Below are 17,871 nucleotides of genomic sequence, written 5' to 3'. Positions count from 1 at the left end.
TACCTGATATTAATATAGTCAGTCTTGCTTTATTTTGATTAATTTTTGCATGGTATAAGTTTTACAATTCTTTTTGTGTCTGCCATATGTATATTATACTTGAAGTGAATTTTTCTAGAAGCAGACATGTAAATGAGACTTTGGGAGGTAGAACTTTAGTTCACAGTTTTCTCAGTACTATACACCAAAGTAACTTGACCTTCGGTTTTCAGGGAGAAAAATTATTTAAGTAAAAATTTTATATAATGCTCATATTGTGATAACCATTCTAAATGACCATCTGACTATGAGCTTCAGTACTCAGAATCTCTTTTCAGTCAACCAACATTTATTAAACAAATATTTATTGGGAACTCATTATATTACTGAAACTGTTCTGTTTATGTTGGACAGAAAAAGACAAGTAAATTTTCATAAAGGCTTTAATGGAAATAATATGGGGTAATGTAAAAGAAAGTGATTTGAAAAAGTTCTCTAATTGTGTGGTCAGTGAAGATATCTTAAAAGATATATCGATCTTTGAGCTGAGATTTGAATATCAAGCAAAAGACATCCATGCTGAAAATTCTTGGCAGATTTGTAAAGAGGAGATGTGTAAAGACACAGTCTTTACTGATCAAAATATGTAAAACTGTAATATGACTTTCTAAGACATTAGTTCCTCAATATCAAAAAATAAAAATAGTATTGTTTTTGTTAATGATTTTTCTACTTTTCAGCTTTCCAATAAGACATAATGTTCTTTTATTAACACACTACAGTCACTCTGAAGTTCTTCAAGTCTTTATTTTGGCCTACTTTATATTTGGCTTTTATTTGTTAAAGCAGTTTTTAATGTATCCTGAAAGTTATAAGACCAATATATTTTGCCTTGAACTTAGTATCTTCATGCTGTAACTTAAAATTTTTTTTCTTTGACTAGATAGTAGGCTTACATTCCTAGCCAGTGCATTTTCAATTATTTACAAGGCAATATGTAATTATTAAAAATTAATACAATCATTGAATTGATTCTTTAAAGTAAATTTGCCCTTTATATATTCTTATATATTAGTATTATCAGAACAGGTAAAAAGCTCCTGCTGAAGACACCACATTTAAATACAGAGCTGCTTTTTCTGACTTGAGGTAGGGTATGCTACACAGGCCCAGGTCAGTTAGAATCTGTGTTCAGGCAGGTCAAACATCCATATTTGTAATATCAGTTAAAAAAGCAAGTATAAAATTATAAAAATCCATTGTATTGTATTGTTAAGAGAGAAGGTTGGAGTAAGAAATTTAGAAGTAGGACTATAACAATTTCCATTTGGATCTATGTGTAAGTGACCTTTGTTATACTATCTTCTATGGAACTTAGGAGGGAAACCATTCTTATTTAAAACTTTTATTAATATTAATTCACCAATAATGCCAATATATGTACTCAATTCACTTCCTAGTTTACTTGGAATCACCTCCCTCTCAATATTTTCCACAATTTTAAAATTAAAAATAAAATAAGCCTTTCTTATATGCGAAGGACCACGTACATACATAGTCTTATATTTCATATTAAAAGTTGCCCTGGAGCACTTCTAAACCTTCTCTTAGAAAAGCAAACGCACACACACTTAGGACTTCCTGATAAATACAGACCTCAATTTCACCGGTAGAACATCTCCCAAATTAGTTTCTGAAAGCAAGCAGTTCTTTACCTTCAATACTGAAAACTCACCTTATCACAAAGGAAGCCACTGTTCCTGGTGCCCACTTTATCACAATCACAGGGTTTGCAAACATCCATGGCGGAAGGATCTGCACCAACTTGTCGGAAAAAGTAATCCTTACATAGCTCACAGTTCCTTCCTGCGTCAGAGAAAGGTTATGCATTATGACTTCCAATTCATTAAAATCAGCTGCATAATTCAAAATTAAAGACTGTATTCCTTTGAGGGAATTCTATAATTTTCGGGACGTCCATTTTAATGCACCTTTCATCTCTACCTGCCAATTTAGTGATCCAGAGCATATGAAACAATGAACCTGTTACAAACTGTGCTTTACTTCATTAAACTCCCATCTGTTATATAATACCACACTTATAAAAAGCTCTGCTTTGTTGGGGCCCATACATTTTGAAAGAGTTTGTTTCTAAACTTAAAACTTTTCTTTATTTCTAGGACTAGGCACTTAATCTAAATCAAATATGAGAAATGTTTATGTGTGAGGTAGATGATGGTTATACAGTTGGAAGCAAGTAGGCATGCAGTATTAGAAATATTTTTCAAGGGGCGCCTGGGTGGCTCAGTTGGTTGAGCGGCTGCCTTCCGCCCAGGTCATGATTCCAGGGTCCTTGGATCCAGCCCCATGTCAGGCTCCCTGTTGAGTGGGGAGCCTGCTTCTCCCTCTACCTGCCGTTCCCCCTGTTTGTACTCTCTCTCTCTAATAAAAAAAAAATTAAAAAAAAATATTTTTCAAGAACTAGATCTTGTTTTAAAAAAAAGGACACTGTTCTAAATACATTATTCTATAGTTAACATTATTAAAAGCAAATGTTTCTCTGCTTATGGCCATTATTTTTTATTTCAAATAGCAAAGTAGAAATTGATTATGTTTAGATATATTAGAAATATGAGGAAATTCCTATAGTTTACAATTTATTATTTAGAAATTTTCTCTTGCCATTTTATATATTAAAAAAAATCTATACTGGGGGGGTTCTAAAGTAAATGTGAGTAGCATATAAGACCACTGAAAGAAGCTGAGTTAAAACTCAAGACTATCAATTCCCCTTTAAACATTATGTACTCTACTCTCTTCAAATATTATTAAAATTGGCTCAATATCAGAAGACTATAGAAATAACTTAATCAAGTGAAAAACACATTCTGATGGATATTGGCCATGGACTAATTAAAAATTAAATGAATTTATAATATTTCTAGAATATTTCTATTTGCATATGCTGATGACTCCTGAATTTCTATCTCCAATCTAGAAATTCCTTCTTTATTTATCATTCAATGAATATTTATTGAGTGATTACCATGTTTCAAAAACTGTGCTAAGTGCTGAGAAATACAGTAGCAAGCAAAAATACATATTATACCCCTTTCACAGAGCTTTCTTACAATCTAATAGGTAAGATGATGCCACTAAAGTATATAGATGATACTGATCTATTCTGAGGCATCACAGTAAGGTTTATCTTAAGAGAAGAGTTTCAGGAGTTTCTATTTGTCCACAAAAGTTTCTCCTGTGTCTCCTGGAAATACTGTGAACATTTCCAAAACAGAATTTTCCATTTTCTCCCTAAGCTTTGATCATTTTGTGTTTCCTATCTCAATGGCTGGCACCAACATTGACCCTGTTGTTCAAACTGGAATGTTAAGATTGAGTCTTGACTCTTTCTTTCCCTTTCCTACACCCTACACTTTGCTCAGAAAATGCTGTCACTTTCCATTCCACATATCTCTTGGATCCACTTCTCTCTATCCATACCACCTTAAATGTACTCGAGCATTATTTCTTACCTGGACTACCACAGTATTCCAAACCACTTTTGGCCCTCTCCAATCCATTCTCCACTTTATAACAGCTGTGTCTTTCTAAAACACAAAACTTGTTATGTCTCTTTCTTGTAAAATACCCTCAAGTGGCACCTATTCACCTGAGGATAGAAACCAAACTCTTCATCATGGTTCATAGAGCCTTCTAGATCTGGCCCCTGCCTTCCTTCTTAGCACCTTCTCTTATAATCTTCCATTTGTCCTTCCATCAGTTCTTTCAGGGTGCCATGTTCCTCTCTCCTCTGGGCCATTGTACATCTGTTACTCTTACTAGAGATCTTTGTCACCACCCCCCTAATTCCCTTCCCTCTCACTCTTTCACCTGATTAACTCCTACTGCACTTGCCCTATCTTAGCACTCATCAGACAACTTTGTAATTGTTCCTTTAATAGTGTGCCTTTCCTACTATGTAATAATCTACACAAAGACAAGAAAATTCATTATCTTGTTCGTCTTTATATTCCCAGCACCTAGCCAAGTTCTGGTGACATTTTAGGTCATCAATAATTATGTAATAAATCCATTCATGCTTCAGAGCGGTACACTTTCAAATCCATCAGATTTGGACCATTATATTTTACAAATTGAGATACTGCCTCTTTCTGCTTTTCATATACCAGCCCTTCAGAGAATAGTAATTTTCAACGATGAGTCAAAATGCTGTATGCTTTTAGAACAAGACTTTGATAATCATCTTGTGCATTTAATTAGCATTTTTAAAAAGTGTTCCCAGATTACCAGGATCCTTGCCAAATCTGAACGAACATAAACATCACTACATGAAAATCCAGACAAAATGGAAGATCAAGGTCACACAAAGAAACTTAAGGGTATACATACTCAAACTAACAATTCCTGAGTTTTCCAAAATATACTCATGGTTTAATCAAATGGCCTGTACTTAAAAAAAATAGAACTTTCCTGAAAAGATATAGTCGAAGATTAGAGTGCTATTTCTGAAAACTACCTAATTATTTGGATTCATGAAGATTTAATGAACAAGCTTTACTTTTCTAACCTAACAGTATCATTTTTTAAGTTCTTATTTAAATTCCAGTTAGTTAACATACAGTGTAATGTTAGTTTTTCAAGTGTACAGTACAGTGATTCAACACTTCCATACAAAACTGGGTGCTCATCACAAATGCGCTTCTTAATCCCCATCACCTATTTAACCCATCCCCCCACCAACCTCCCCTCTGGTAACCATCAGGTTGTTTTCTATAGTTAAGAGTCTGCTTCCTGGTTTCTCTCTCTCTTTTTCCCTTTGCTTGTTTGTTTTGTTTCTTAAATTCCACATGAATGAAATCATATGGTACAGTATCAAAACACTTTCTTAAGTGAGATAGCAAAAACATAGTTTAAAATGACATGCATTGTATAAGGTACATGGGCCTCAAAGGCCAAATCAGACTTTGTTATTTGTTATCTATGATTTACTAGTTACCTGTCGTGTTATGCTCACAATCATCACAGACCCCTCCACCTCCTTTGTGGTGCTCAAATGGAAATGGGTCCACTGAGATGTTGTAGTGGCAGCTTCTGGAATGGTTGTTGCATTGACAAGGTTTACAATTGAAAGCATGTACTTGATCACCTTGGTGGAAAGGCTTATCATTATAAAGAGGCAAGCAGTGATCACACTGAAACAATAAAGTAACAGAACAATAAAGAAATATAAAGCATTTTTTATGTAACAGACACTTGCACTAGATGCAAAACTAATATCAAAGAGTTAAAAGCCAGCAATAATGTTTTTGAAAAAATGTTTTATAAATCAGAAATTAGCATATTATAGGCATGGTAGTGTGAAATGGTAAGTGTCCATACAAGCTGAAACTATGCAAAACGATCTTAATAACCAATGAGGAAAGTTATTATTGTTCAATAATCTTCAATTTTTTTATCAAAACATTAAAACGTAGCTTCTAGTTTGGGGTTCCACAAGTAAAGAGATTGGAGTCACCACTCTATCCTAACAAGTAAAAAGAAAAATCAACAACTCTTCTTGATCACTAAGGGGAAAAAACAGGACAAACTGTCCCCAAGACTGGAAGGACAGACTGACAGATAACACAGAGTCTCAGTGACAAAAGCAGAGACTCACTAGCAGAAGCTTCCTTGGGAACCGTTTCCAAAGGAGGGGGAAAAAAATCTCACTGTACTTAACAAATTGCTGGAAGTTCAGTAGGAACAAGTCTGAGAATTGAAGACTCCAAGGGGACCTAGTTATAAGGGGGGCTCCCAAATATTTTGTGAGATTTACTTCCAGGAGTTTGACCAGGTTCTCACAGTAAATCTTAGGGGAGTATTTCCTCATACTTCTGGCAGAAAGAGGAAAAGGGAACCATTTTGAAATAAATCAGTGCTCACTGCACTTCTTAACAATATCTGCCTTCAGGAGAAATTAGTGAACCAGAGCCTAACCTGCTGGGATATTATCAGAGCCTGACTTAGGGAAGGGAAATACCCAACTCCAGCCCACTCCAGTCATCCTGTCCCACCTATGGGTGGGAGAGACAGAGAAGCAACTGCAAAGCTCACAGTCCAAAAGCACAAGCTCACTAAAAGACTGAGATCTAATCATAGGACTATAGAGTGCTTACCCCACACTTCACCACATTGCTAAAGGCTTGTGTACAGCAGTTCCTTTTACCAAGCACAACATCTGTCTATGAAGAAAATATTACAAGGAACACTAAAGGCAAAACAAAACAAAAGAAAAACAAAAAACCACTGCACAATTTGAAAAGAAAGAGCAAGCATCAGAATCAGATGTGTAAGGAATGTTGGAATTATCAGACTAGGAATTTAAAACATCTATGATTAAAATGCCAAGGTCTCTAATGGATAAAGTAGACAGCATGGAGGAACAATGGTTGGGCAATGTAAGCAGAGAGATGGAAATCCAAAAAAAAAAAAAAAAAGAAAGAAAGAAAGAAATGCTAGAGAGAGATTACACAGAAATGAAGAATGCCTTTGATGAACCTATTAATAGATTGGACTCAGCTGAGGAAAGAATTTCTGAGGTACATGATACAGCAATAGAAACCTCAAAAACTGAAAAGCAAAGAGAACAAAAACTGAAAAAACAAAACAGACAATACAGGACACTGGGACAACTAGAAATGTTATAACATACACATAATGGGAATACCAGAAGGAGAAGAGAAAAAGGAATAGAATAAATATTTGAAACAATAATGACTGAGAATTTCTCCAATTTAATGTCAAACACCAAATCTCAGATCCAGGAAGCTTAGAGAACACCAAGCAGGATAAATACTAAATATATATATATGTATATATATCTATACCTGGGCCCATAATTTTCAAACTACAGAAAATCAAGGATGAAGGAAAAATCCTGAAAGAAGCCAGAGTTTTAAAAACACCTAACCTGTGGAAGAACAATGGTAAGAATTATATCTAACTTCTCCTCAGAAACCATGCAATTACGAGGAGAGCAGAGTGAAACACTTAAGTGTTGAGAGAAAAAAAGCCACCAACCTAGAATTCTGTACACTGCAAAATTTTCCTTCAAAAGGGAAGGAGAACTAAATACTTTCTCAAACAAAAATTGAAATTTGTTGCCAGTAGAACTGCCTTGCAAGAAATGTTAAAAGTTCTCTAGAGAGAAGGAAAATACTATAGGTCAGAGACTTGGATCAACATAAAGAAATGAAGAACATCAAAGAAAGAATAAGTGAAGGTAAAACTTTAAAAATGTTCTGTCAGTTATAAATATGAAAGGAAATAAAAATTATAATAGACTAACATTTAGTAGGCTATAAGTTAACATTTGAAACTTTGAGAATTAAATTGTTTTATTTCTTTGTGAAAAGTTAAGTAGCTTGAATCACGCTTGCTTTCTTATTCTATGACTTCCATTCTGAGCAAGCATCCTGTCTATGCCTTGGCGAATGGTCATATTGCTTTGTAAGTATGGATGGGTTTCCATCATTTCCATCTTTGTGCTTTCAATGTCATCTTCACCCTATTCCTCATAACCACTGTCCTCATTTTTAAGTTAGCCTTTGTTGAATTGCTCTAGCTGCATATATAAAGTCTTTCAAATGGCAGGGCTGGTCAGCTATTTCTTCTGTGAAAAAAGGAATGCTCGATTCCCCTTTTTTGAATTTGTGTTTCTGAAATGTCACATGGGTTTATTACTGACAGACTAGGAAGAAGCACAACTACAGGCTTCATTGAATGGATGTGCACTGACCAATCCCCAACAGACTTTGAAAGAAGAGTCACGAATGGTCACTGATCATGATATGCATTGTTTCACAGTAATTTGTAGATTGAAGAGCCAGCAGCTAAATCTGTACTTTATGCAATTACTCACAGTTAATATACCATAATAACTAATATTTGAACCATGCTGTTGGAGGATTGGTATTATCTAACTATGGTAACTGAAATTCATGTAAATTAGAATTGTACAAAGAGTATTTTTAAAGATTTTATTAAATATGGCCAAATTCCTTCTAAAAAAAATTAAATTCATAGTCCTACCACCAGAAATATCTGAGAATGTCCATTTTATGTTCTGTTCAACTTAAAACTTTATCTCTTCATGATTTTAAGAAAAATATTAATCCCTGTTTTAGTATGTAAGTCTTTGGTTACTAGTAAAGCTAAATGTTTTTCAACTGGTTCTTGGTCAAACATAATCTTTTTTGAGGAAACTTCATTTGTATTTTGCATATTTTTTCTCATTGATTTTAACTATCTTATTATATATTAAGTACATTTTTCTTTTGCCAGCCAAATAGTGAGGATTTAGTTCATAATTTTCAATATATACTTATATTTTACTTTTTTCTTCTACTTCACTTCTACTTTGTTGGCCAAAATTTTCAGCAAAACAGGTAACATACATCACATAGTCATGATGGTACATATTTGTATTATTTCTGAATTTAATGGATATGTTTTTAAAGTTACAACCTGTCTAATGACGTTGACTATCTCAGGTAAATTATCATTTAAAAGAAGAATTATCTATTCCAAAATAACAAGATGCTTTTATATAAAAAAAATAATATATTGTCCATTTTATTTAAATGTCCTGATTTAAATATTTAACCTACTGAGTTTATAAATTGTTATATAGGTTAGTAAGTTAATTAGAATCTATGCTTGCATGCTTAGAATAAACTCAACATTATTAATGGTAACATTTTAATGGAGAATCAGTATGTACTTCAACTTATCAAGTTAATTTTAATATCTGGATGATCAGAAAGAAAATTCTTATTTTGTACACACCCTAAAACCTACTATAGTTTGTCAAGTTATATTGCATATAAAGTATGACTGATTCAAGATAAGATTTAAAATAATAGGGGCACCTGGTGGCTTAGTCAGTTAAACATTCAACACTTGATTTTGGCTCAGGTCATGATTTCAGGGTTGTGAGATCGAGCCCTGCATTGTGGCTCCATGCTCAGTATAGTCTGCTTGAGATTCTCTCCTCCCTCTGTCCCTCCTACCACTCACACTCTCTGTCTCTAAAATAAATAAATAAAATCCTTAAAAAATAATATATTACATACATAACAGAATTTCTGAATTATTTTTCTTGCCCTTCCATTTTTTTGTAAAATACTTAATGAATTCTAAAAGTGTCCAATTTTTTTGAGTTATATATTTAAATTATGAATTAGGAGAGTCAAACCATGTAACATCTCAAAAATTCTCCCTATCTATTCATAATAATGATCCCAGGCAATTTGTTTTAAGACTGTTAAAAACTATTTTGATATTTTGGACAACAAAGCTTATTTCCTTTTACTATTTTCTACAATAAATGCTTAATATTTCAGAACAGTTTGACACATTTCATAATCATTATTGGGACAAACTGCAGTCAAAAGCATTTTTGCCAATTATTTTCCTCTACCAGTTCATAGTTGAACAATTTTTCCCTTAATATTTTTAAAGTTAGAAAGAAAAAAAAATATTTAAGAATTTAATTGTCCAATGTGTCACGATTTTATGGTATTCTGAAATTTTTAGCAGGAAAGCACACAGTTTTTCTACTTAGCTGAGGAAAAGGAAAACAAAAGACAAAGAGGGGAAAATGAGAATGGAAATATCACAATTTTCCCATCATGTAGTGCTGCATTCCAATAATTGGCAACAAGTGCACTCTTCCATTTTGGTCAATTTTTAAAAACTGGTATCATATTCTTTTTGGAGTGATGAAGATTCTTTCTCCCCAAAACCATTTCTCACCCTTTGGGCTTGGATAGCTGCACCTTTTCTCTTTTCCCATAGCACTCGATACCTTGACCATGCTCCTATCGCTTTGAACCAAAATTATTGGTTTACTTACATGTATCTTCCAGTAATTGAAAGCTATTGACTTTTGTACTCCCTGTGTCATCTACACAGAAGCTTAATAGACAATTGCTAAGCTGTTAACTGAAAATCCACATGTGACAATAACATTAATATCCAAAGTAGTCATTCTTAAGAAAATGTAGAGAGGGGAACAATGGGAACAATTAATAAATAGGGTAAGGTTATGTAAAGACTTCAGAATTGGTGGTTATTAGGTGATTTGCAATAACCAACTTACAAATAGAAGTCATTTTGTAAAAGAAAGATAGGTAGCAGTCAGAATCAGAATACTGTCAGTTATGGCTCTTTGCCCCCAAAAAAATTAAAAGTGGAGGAATTGACCTCTTCAAGTTTTCTTTCACCAGCAACAACCAATTGCCAATCAAATTATATAGAATCCAATGTTCGATATTAGGTATTAACTTGAAGTCAGACATTTTAATTCAATTACTGGTGCCGCCACTAACTAACTATAAAAGGTAACATGAAATGCAGATTCTCTGTGCTGTGCCCTCTATGAAGCATTTAACGTGGGTTATTTCGTTGACTCCTTTAGGCTTTGGGTCACATAAATATCTCACATCTGATTTCTGTTTCTTGATTCGCTAGCCCTGTGCTCTCACATAATTAATTCTACCTTTTTAAGCCTTATTTTTCTCATTTATAACATGGTGGTAATAACACCTGCCTCATAGCGTTGCTGTAAAGACCAAGCGCTTAGCAGACTGTCACATAGTAAGCTTTCAGTCAACATGGCCTACTACTTTATTAGATTGGCAACTGAGGTTAAAGAGATGAAGTAACATGAAAAATATCATTGGACAGGCAGTCCTTGAATCTACTTTACCTCTGTGAATCTCAGTTTCTTCATCTCTAAAAGGAAGACAACTCAATACCTTAATTATTTTTGACTCAAAATAATCTGAAGATAAGTGGTAATATTTAAATAATGTCCAACACAGGGCGCCTGGGTGGCTCAGTTGGTTAAGCGACTGCCTTCGGCTCAGGTCATGATCCTGGAGTCCCTGGATCGAGTCCCGCATCGGGCTCCCTGCTCGGCGGGGAGTCTGCTTCTCCCTCTGACCCTCCCCCCTCTCATGTGCTCTCTCTCATTCTCTCTCTCTCTCTCAAATAAATAAATAAAATCTTTAAATAATGTCCAACACAAAGCCTGGCACATATTACATATTCAAAATCTGGAAGTTACAAGATGGAGGAGGAGGAAAGAAGAGGAAGAGAGGGGTAAAAATCCAACATTGGTGTTGATCTCAAGTTTGAGTGACACCAGCAGTATGTAAGACTGTCCTGGCACAATATATTAACTATAACATTTAACAGGGGATTCTGTGATCATAAATGTTCTAGTGCATGGTCTGATTTAGAGGATGTAGCCTACAGAATGGAACAATGAGCAATTCATGACCAAGATTCATTTCTACTTAATTTTATCATATGTAGCTGTAGTACAGAGAAGGTCTTATCTACACTTACTTCCTAGGAGCCAACAGATATCATTAGCATACAACCATCACTTCTTCTAGTGGGCTTAACTGTGGGGGAGATATGTTCTAACTGGATAAATGGAAGAATAAATGAAAACTCACTTTCTGAGTTCCTGGCTTCGGAGGAGAGAAATGAGCTCATTAAGTTCTCTTCCCCAGGTCAATTAGCCATGCAATTAATCTCATTTCCAATTTAAAAAAAAAAAAAAACTCTATTCCATTGCAAAACTTTGGCCAAGTGCAAAATTTTGCTACAAGACAATGCCAGAAGCCTATTTTTTTTTTTACTTCATTTGAAAGTCTTCGTACTGACAACTTTGTTCACCCAGTGATGGTGTTTTTATTAGTCAACTTATGCTTTCTTGAATAAAAGGTGGTGGAAGTGATGATATAGAATCTGTGGTCCTGTCATACTGATTACAGATGCAGTTTGTCTTACAAAGCAACTGCCGGCTGTTTGAGTTTGAGATGTTGCCTACATGAGTTAGTGGAGTAAATCCAGCAAATCCATGCCTTTGATATTTTTATGAAGACAACATTTCTGTTTTTTATTGTGATCTAAAAAATAAATCTAAGATTTTATCTTTACTGTTAACCTAAAAGCCATTATCAAAAAGGCTTGTAAATTAGACTACACTAATTACTATAGCAATGCTTCAAAGATACAATCCTGGCTTTTTTTAACATTTAAAATCAAAGAGGAATTTGCCACTGACCTAATGGAGTGCCTTGAGTACTACCAACTAGCTGTGATTGAAAATGGCTAGCCTCCCTTCTGTGGACAATAAAAACCCTGCAGAAATATTGGTACCATTTTATCTCTACTTAAAGAAAACAGCATAGCTATCATTCACAACTCTCAAATTGAACTTTTTAAAAAATATATTATCGTACTCGGTTGGCAAGAGTTTGTAGAAAAAGCCAGAACAGACACTAGTCCGAGAACAGCAATTTATTCACACCTGCCAGGACACTCCACTGAACTCAATAATTCCAGTGGGAATGCAGAAAAGTACATTTCTAAAACTATTTGAGAAAGATTTTTTTTAAATTGTGAAGAAAAGGATACAATGCCCCAAAGGGAATGGTTTGAAAATGCCATATATCTTCAAAGAAATATAATGAGTAATTATTTTACAGTGCTTCACTTTTAAGTTTTGAATTGCCATTGGTATTTACAAAACACGGAAATTCATAGCAAGCGGGAGATAAGATATAGAAATATATCCTTTGGAGGTCTCCTCAAGATATATTAAGGTTTTGTAGGGTTTTTGTCTCTAAATAACATATAATATTTTGAGAAAATAGTGTTAAATGTACAGACATCACCTTGTCCAAATTGGTGTGAAATATAAGCAAAAGTCTATTATTTTTTTTTTTTTTTTTTTTTTTTTTGGTCCACATAAGACCAAAACTTGGAGTTTTCTACAATATAGTATTTAATATAAATAAAAATCTGAAACTTAAAAAAATTATAAATATAAATGTAGAAAAGTATTCAAAATATAGTTTGAATTTAAAAACAAAGTTAAAGATAACATGTAAAGTATAATCCTATTTTCTAGAGAGGTAGATTCATCTGTGGATATGGATATAAAGGCTACAACTTTAAGAAGATAGAGACAGATGATACAGATTTACAATAACAATAATAAAAGATCTGTAAGGATATAAACTTAGAGCATTTGCCAAAGTTATCTATGGGTGGTGAAGTTACAGATGACTTTACTTTTTATAAGTTTATTTTTTCCACAGGATGCATTTATTACTAATGCATTAAAAAATGGAGGGCAAATAAAATACAACTGCATGGATAGTTACAAGCAAATTATACATAATTTGCATGTAACACTTCACAAAGAAAAGCTAAGAAAATTAAAATGTTCCAGTTTTAAATTATACACAGATCAGCAAGATACTACAGAGAAAATGATTATCTTTTCAAGTACAATGTAGGCTGAGTTTATGAATTACCAGCAAACAGTATGAATTTTTTACCGATATAAATGTTTCCAAACAATGAGATTAATAAGGATTTTGAGAGATGACAGTTGAAATTTCTGTTGTAAAATTTGATTTAAAAGATACAGAACTAAATGACACACTGACACATCAGCCTTTGGTCTTAAGGACGATGCTGTGTTACTATCATTTTGTGTGGTTTACAAAGAGATAAAAGACAAGCAATACTTTGTAGTCTATTCTTTGATTATAAAATTTCATGAAATTTAAATTTTTGGTTTCATAATTGTGTCTCTTTACAATTCCTTCCAGATAACCCAGAGAACCATGACAAAATAGAGTAACGTTTGAGTAAATGATGAGCCTCATGAGTAAATTTTTGAAATCTCCCAATTTTTTCCTATCTTTTCTATCAATGACTTTTAAAGTTTTATTTAAAACTTAGGAACATTTGTGTATATTTTATGCAGTTTCTGAACCAGATGGTTTTCTATTTAATGTTTTCCCAATCTCCAGTTGATCATTTGTCACTTTCAATTATGGTTTCTTCTCTAACAACTGGATTCCCTGTGATAAGTCCCTGGATGCTCAGATTATAAGATTAAACAATTGGTATATCAGGGTTGAGGACCTTTATTACTGATTCATTTAATTGTTTTCATTTTGATAGCTTCTTAAGGGCTACTAATCAACCCCATGAAGTTGCAGCCAAACACTTAGACATATTCAGGTAGGATAGTCATAGAACAATCAGTGAATCTAGAAGACACAAATAAAAATCTATTTTATTGCATTATACTGTAATAATACACAATGGTATTTCTGTCTTTTGGATCATTAAACTGGAATAGTATTCTTTTGTTACCATTATACACTAGCAATGACAATATTCCAAAAAATAATCCACAGGTCCAAAAGCATTTGTACCAACTCACACCCATCACTCTTACTTTTGATCCATTATTTATGAATACCTTCAACTTTACAGAGAAAATATGAACTTTATATTTATTCAGTCACTTATCCAACAGTCTTTAATGACCATTATGTATCTTTGAAGGAAGAAAGAAGAAAATGTCTTCTTAGCCAAAGATACATCAAATCCCTGGGAGGGCTGGTGGGAGGGGTGCAGGGGTTGGGGGCGGGTGGAGAATCTCCCTGAAAGTTACAGAACTGCTCAACATACTTAAAAGACTCAATGCCCTTTGAAAACTCAAGTTCAGAAAAATGACCATGAATCATCAAGAAAACAGCTTGTCTTCAAAATTCACAGATTAAGAAAACAGAGAAGTGAACTATCTGCTTTTGAATTATTTCAGAAAATGTATTGAATGGTTTCTTAAATGTTCATTTTAAAAATCACATCTGGAGGGGTGCCTGGCTGGCTCACTCAGAAGAGCATGCAATTCTTGATTTCCAGGTTATGAGTTCAAGCCTCACGTTGGGTGTAGAGATTACTTAAATAAATAAAAAACTTTAAAAACTTTTAAATTAAAAATAAAAAGTTATATCTGGAAAATCTGTAAGAAGTAGTTAATTCCCCAGTAAAGGTAAACAATAAAATATTTATTTTTCCTTAAGTCTAGTACATAACATACAGACTAAAATTTTAGGGGCACAAAGGACAACTACGGGTGCTGCCTTATTTTATTAAACATTTATAGAGAAAATAGCATATTGTCTATACTTTTTAAATCACTGCAATTATCATGGACTATTTTAATAATCCATTTACTTATCTGTTGTCCTTATTTGACTCTAAGATTCTTCAATCAGAAACTAGATTTTATTGATGTAATCAACCACAGCATAATGCTTGAAACATTGTAATTGCTCAATAAATGTTTATTGAGTAAGAGAATGAACAAATGAATGTATAAATGAGTGAATAAACCAATGAATGGGTGATACAACAAGAGCTCATTTCTATTAGTGAATTCATTTCCTTCATTCCTGGTTCTAGCAAAAAAACCAAAGTGAAAGAAAATTATTTCCTTTTCTACCCTCAATAGTAAAATTCCCACAAATGTCTTTATCTAGGCAATGCTTTTCATGCAATAAGAATAGCCAATATGTTATGGTGTCAGTCCTAAGTTATTCATATTTACCAGCTGACTAAATCTCTCCAATAACCTATAAAGTATGAGTTGTTATTACCTCCATTTTACAGATGGGAAAACTGAGGAATAGGAAAAAAAAAAACAACAATTCTCTGAAGTCACCTACTAGAATGACAATTAGTATAAAATAGAATGTAAAAATTCATAAGGATAGCAATGCTTGCTGCATTTTATTCATTAAAATATTCCTAGTGCCTAGAAGCCCTCAAACATACTAGGCACTCAATTTACATATATATAAAAAATATATATTATATATATATATAAATATATATATATGTATGTGTGTATTTGTATGTATAATATCCTCTTTGTTCTCCTTTAGAACTCTCACTCCTAATCACCATGTTATGCTGGCTCCAGGGATAGAAAATGCTCTCCAGGGAGAGAGGTGTTGAGTGCATCCATTATAGCTAACTGTCCATAATAACCTCCTTCTGCTCAGAGCCTAAACTGGAATGACAGAGTCCTGGAAACCCAAGGTTGGAGACTGTCCCCCGCTACCCCCCACAGCTGGAAAAATCAGAGGTATGTAGGCAGCCCCTGCCTGTGTGGGAAGGGGAGGAAGGCAATCTGTTCCAAAGTGAAAAATTATAAAATGCTCACTTTTTAGAAGTCAGTATGGTACTACTTACTGAGCTAAAAGAGGCAATTTGTTCAACTATTCCCAAATGGTGTAAATGAATTAGAGATCTTCTGAAAGTCTGTAAATTACCCCTTTCTCATCAGATCAGTATGTTGGAAATTTTAAGAGCCTAAATCTCTAATAATAATAATTGTCCTCCAGCTCTATTCACAGCTTCCTCTTTCCTTTGGATGTAGCAGTTCAATTGTAATTCAAATGATGTAGTTTCAGGATAATTTCTTTTGTCTACTAGATAGAGAAATCATCTTTATAAACATAAAAACTTCAGTGTACTCTTATAACTACTTTTTCCAATAGAAGTTTCCCTATGCAGCTCTAGTGCTCCAATCACAAAGGTATGATTAGACAAACTTGCAAATTTCTTATCAATGATAGACTGGGCGGGTGGGGGTGTGTGAAAGCACAGATGAAACTTCCAACTGCATAGAGAATCTAGACAGAAAGTGGCTCAGTGCTTTGCACATGATAGGTGATCAATATGTTTTATGAATGAATGAATGAATGATCTAATAGATTGTTTACATTTATGACATGTTCAAGGACTGTATTTTAATGTTTCTAGTATTTATTTGAATAGTAACATTAAAGGTTTAAAGATAAATGCAATATTTTCCAGCATATTTTTACCTATAGATTATTATGTAATCTCAGTTAGCAAACCCCAAACAATTACCATGCCTTGCCATTGAGAAGACAGAAATCTTCATGTATTTATCCTTCAATTCTTTCCTCAGTACCCCTGGTTAGAAATTCTCATATAATTAAAGTGCCCACAGAAAATATGTACTTAGCTGCTCTCTAGGTGCTGAAATTAATAGCATAAATTAAATACTAATACTATTGGACAAGACTGATCAGACATTTGTGGTAATACAATGATCATGAACACTTAACATACATAGCCTGACAATTCAACCATTAATACATGTTGGCTACTTTTAGAAACTTTCTAATTTATGCAATGCCTTGTCTGTACCTCTGAAGGCAAATTTCAATGGAGCATTAGAAAATCATCCAATAAAACAAATTTCGATAACATGGGAAACAAAATCAACATTTGTAAAAATACAGACTGTAGGGGGCGCCTGGGTGGCTCATTTGGTTAAGCATCTGCCTTCAGCTCAGGTCATGATCTCAGGGTCCTGGGATCGAGTCCCACGTCAGGCTCTCTGCTCTGCAAGGAGTCTGCTTTTCCCTCTCACTCTCCCTCTGTGGTCTCCAACCCACCTCTCAAATAAATAAATAAAATCTTTTTAAAAAAATAGAGACAATAAGCAGAATCATTTGGAAAACTGCTTCAGTTCTACATACAGTCTGTATAAAAATATAACTGATGGGGGGGCCTGGGTGGCTCAGTTGGTTAGGTGTCTGACTCTTGGTTTCAGCTCAGGTCATGATCTCAGGGCCGTGAGATCAAGCCCCACATGGGGCTCCATTCTGAGTGCAGAGTCCTCCCTCTCTCTCCCTCTTTGCTCTTCTCCCCACTTGTGCTCCGTCTCTCTCTCTCTCTCTTGCTCTCACTCTAAAATAAATAATATCTTTAAAAAGACATATAACTGATAGTCAATAAACGTGTAAGGAGGGAACTTCTGACTGTGAATGCAGACAATCTAACAATGTATAGCTGTTGAATGAGATTTGTACGACCGGCACTGCCATCGTATTAATTTTGAATACTGGTCATTGTTTAGTATTTGATTTCTCCCTTGGCCTGCCTGCCCTTCTTTATTGCCTCTTT

The 17,871-nt window shown here is 34.0% G+C and overlaps 1 protein-coding gene across 1 annotated transcript in view; it reads right to left on the bottom strand.

Moving 5' to 3' along the window:
- Positions 1–17,871, bottom strand: part of USH2A (usherin) — a 682,897-nt gene that overhangs the window by 578,030 nt on the left and 86,996 nt on the right. The window contains exons 9-10 of the mRNA XM_032422367.1: positions 4,997–5,192; positions 1,715–1,845 (exon numbers count right to left, since the gene is read on the bottom strand). Of these exons, the coding sequence (XP_032278258.1) occupies positions 1,715–1,845; positions 4,997–5,192 (327 nt within the window). The remainder of the gene's footprint in view (positions 1–1,714; positions 1,846–4,996; positions 5,193–17,871) is intronic.

The sequence above is a fragment of the Phoca vitulina genome, unplaced genomic scaffold, assembly GCF_004348235.1.
Source record: "Phoca vitulina isolate PV1807 unplaced genomic scaffold, GSC_HSeal_1.0 scaffold26, whole genome shotgun sequence".
Lineage (NCBI taxonomy): Eukaryota > Metazoa > Chordata > Mammalia > Carnivora > Phocidae > Phoca > Phoca vitulina.
Note: the sequence above shows the minus strand (reverse complement) of the source record. Positions and strands in the feature narration are given on the sequence as shown.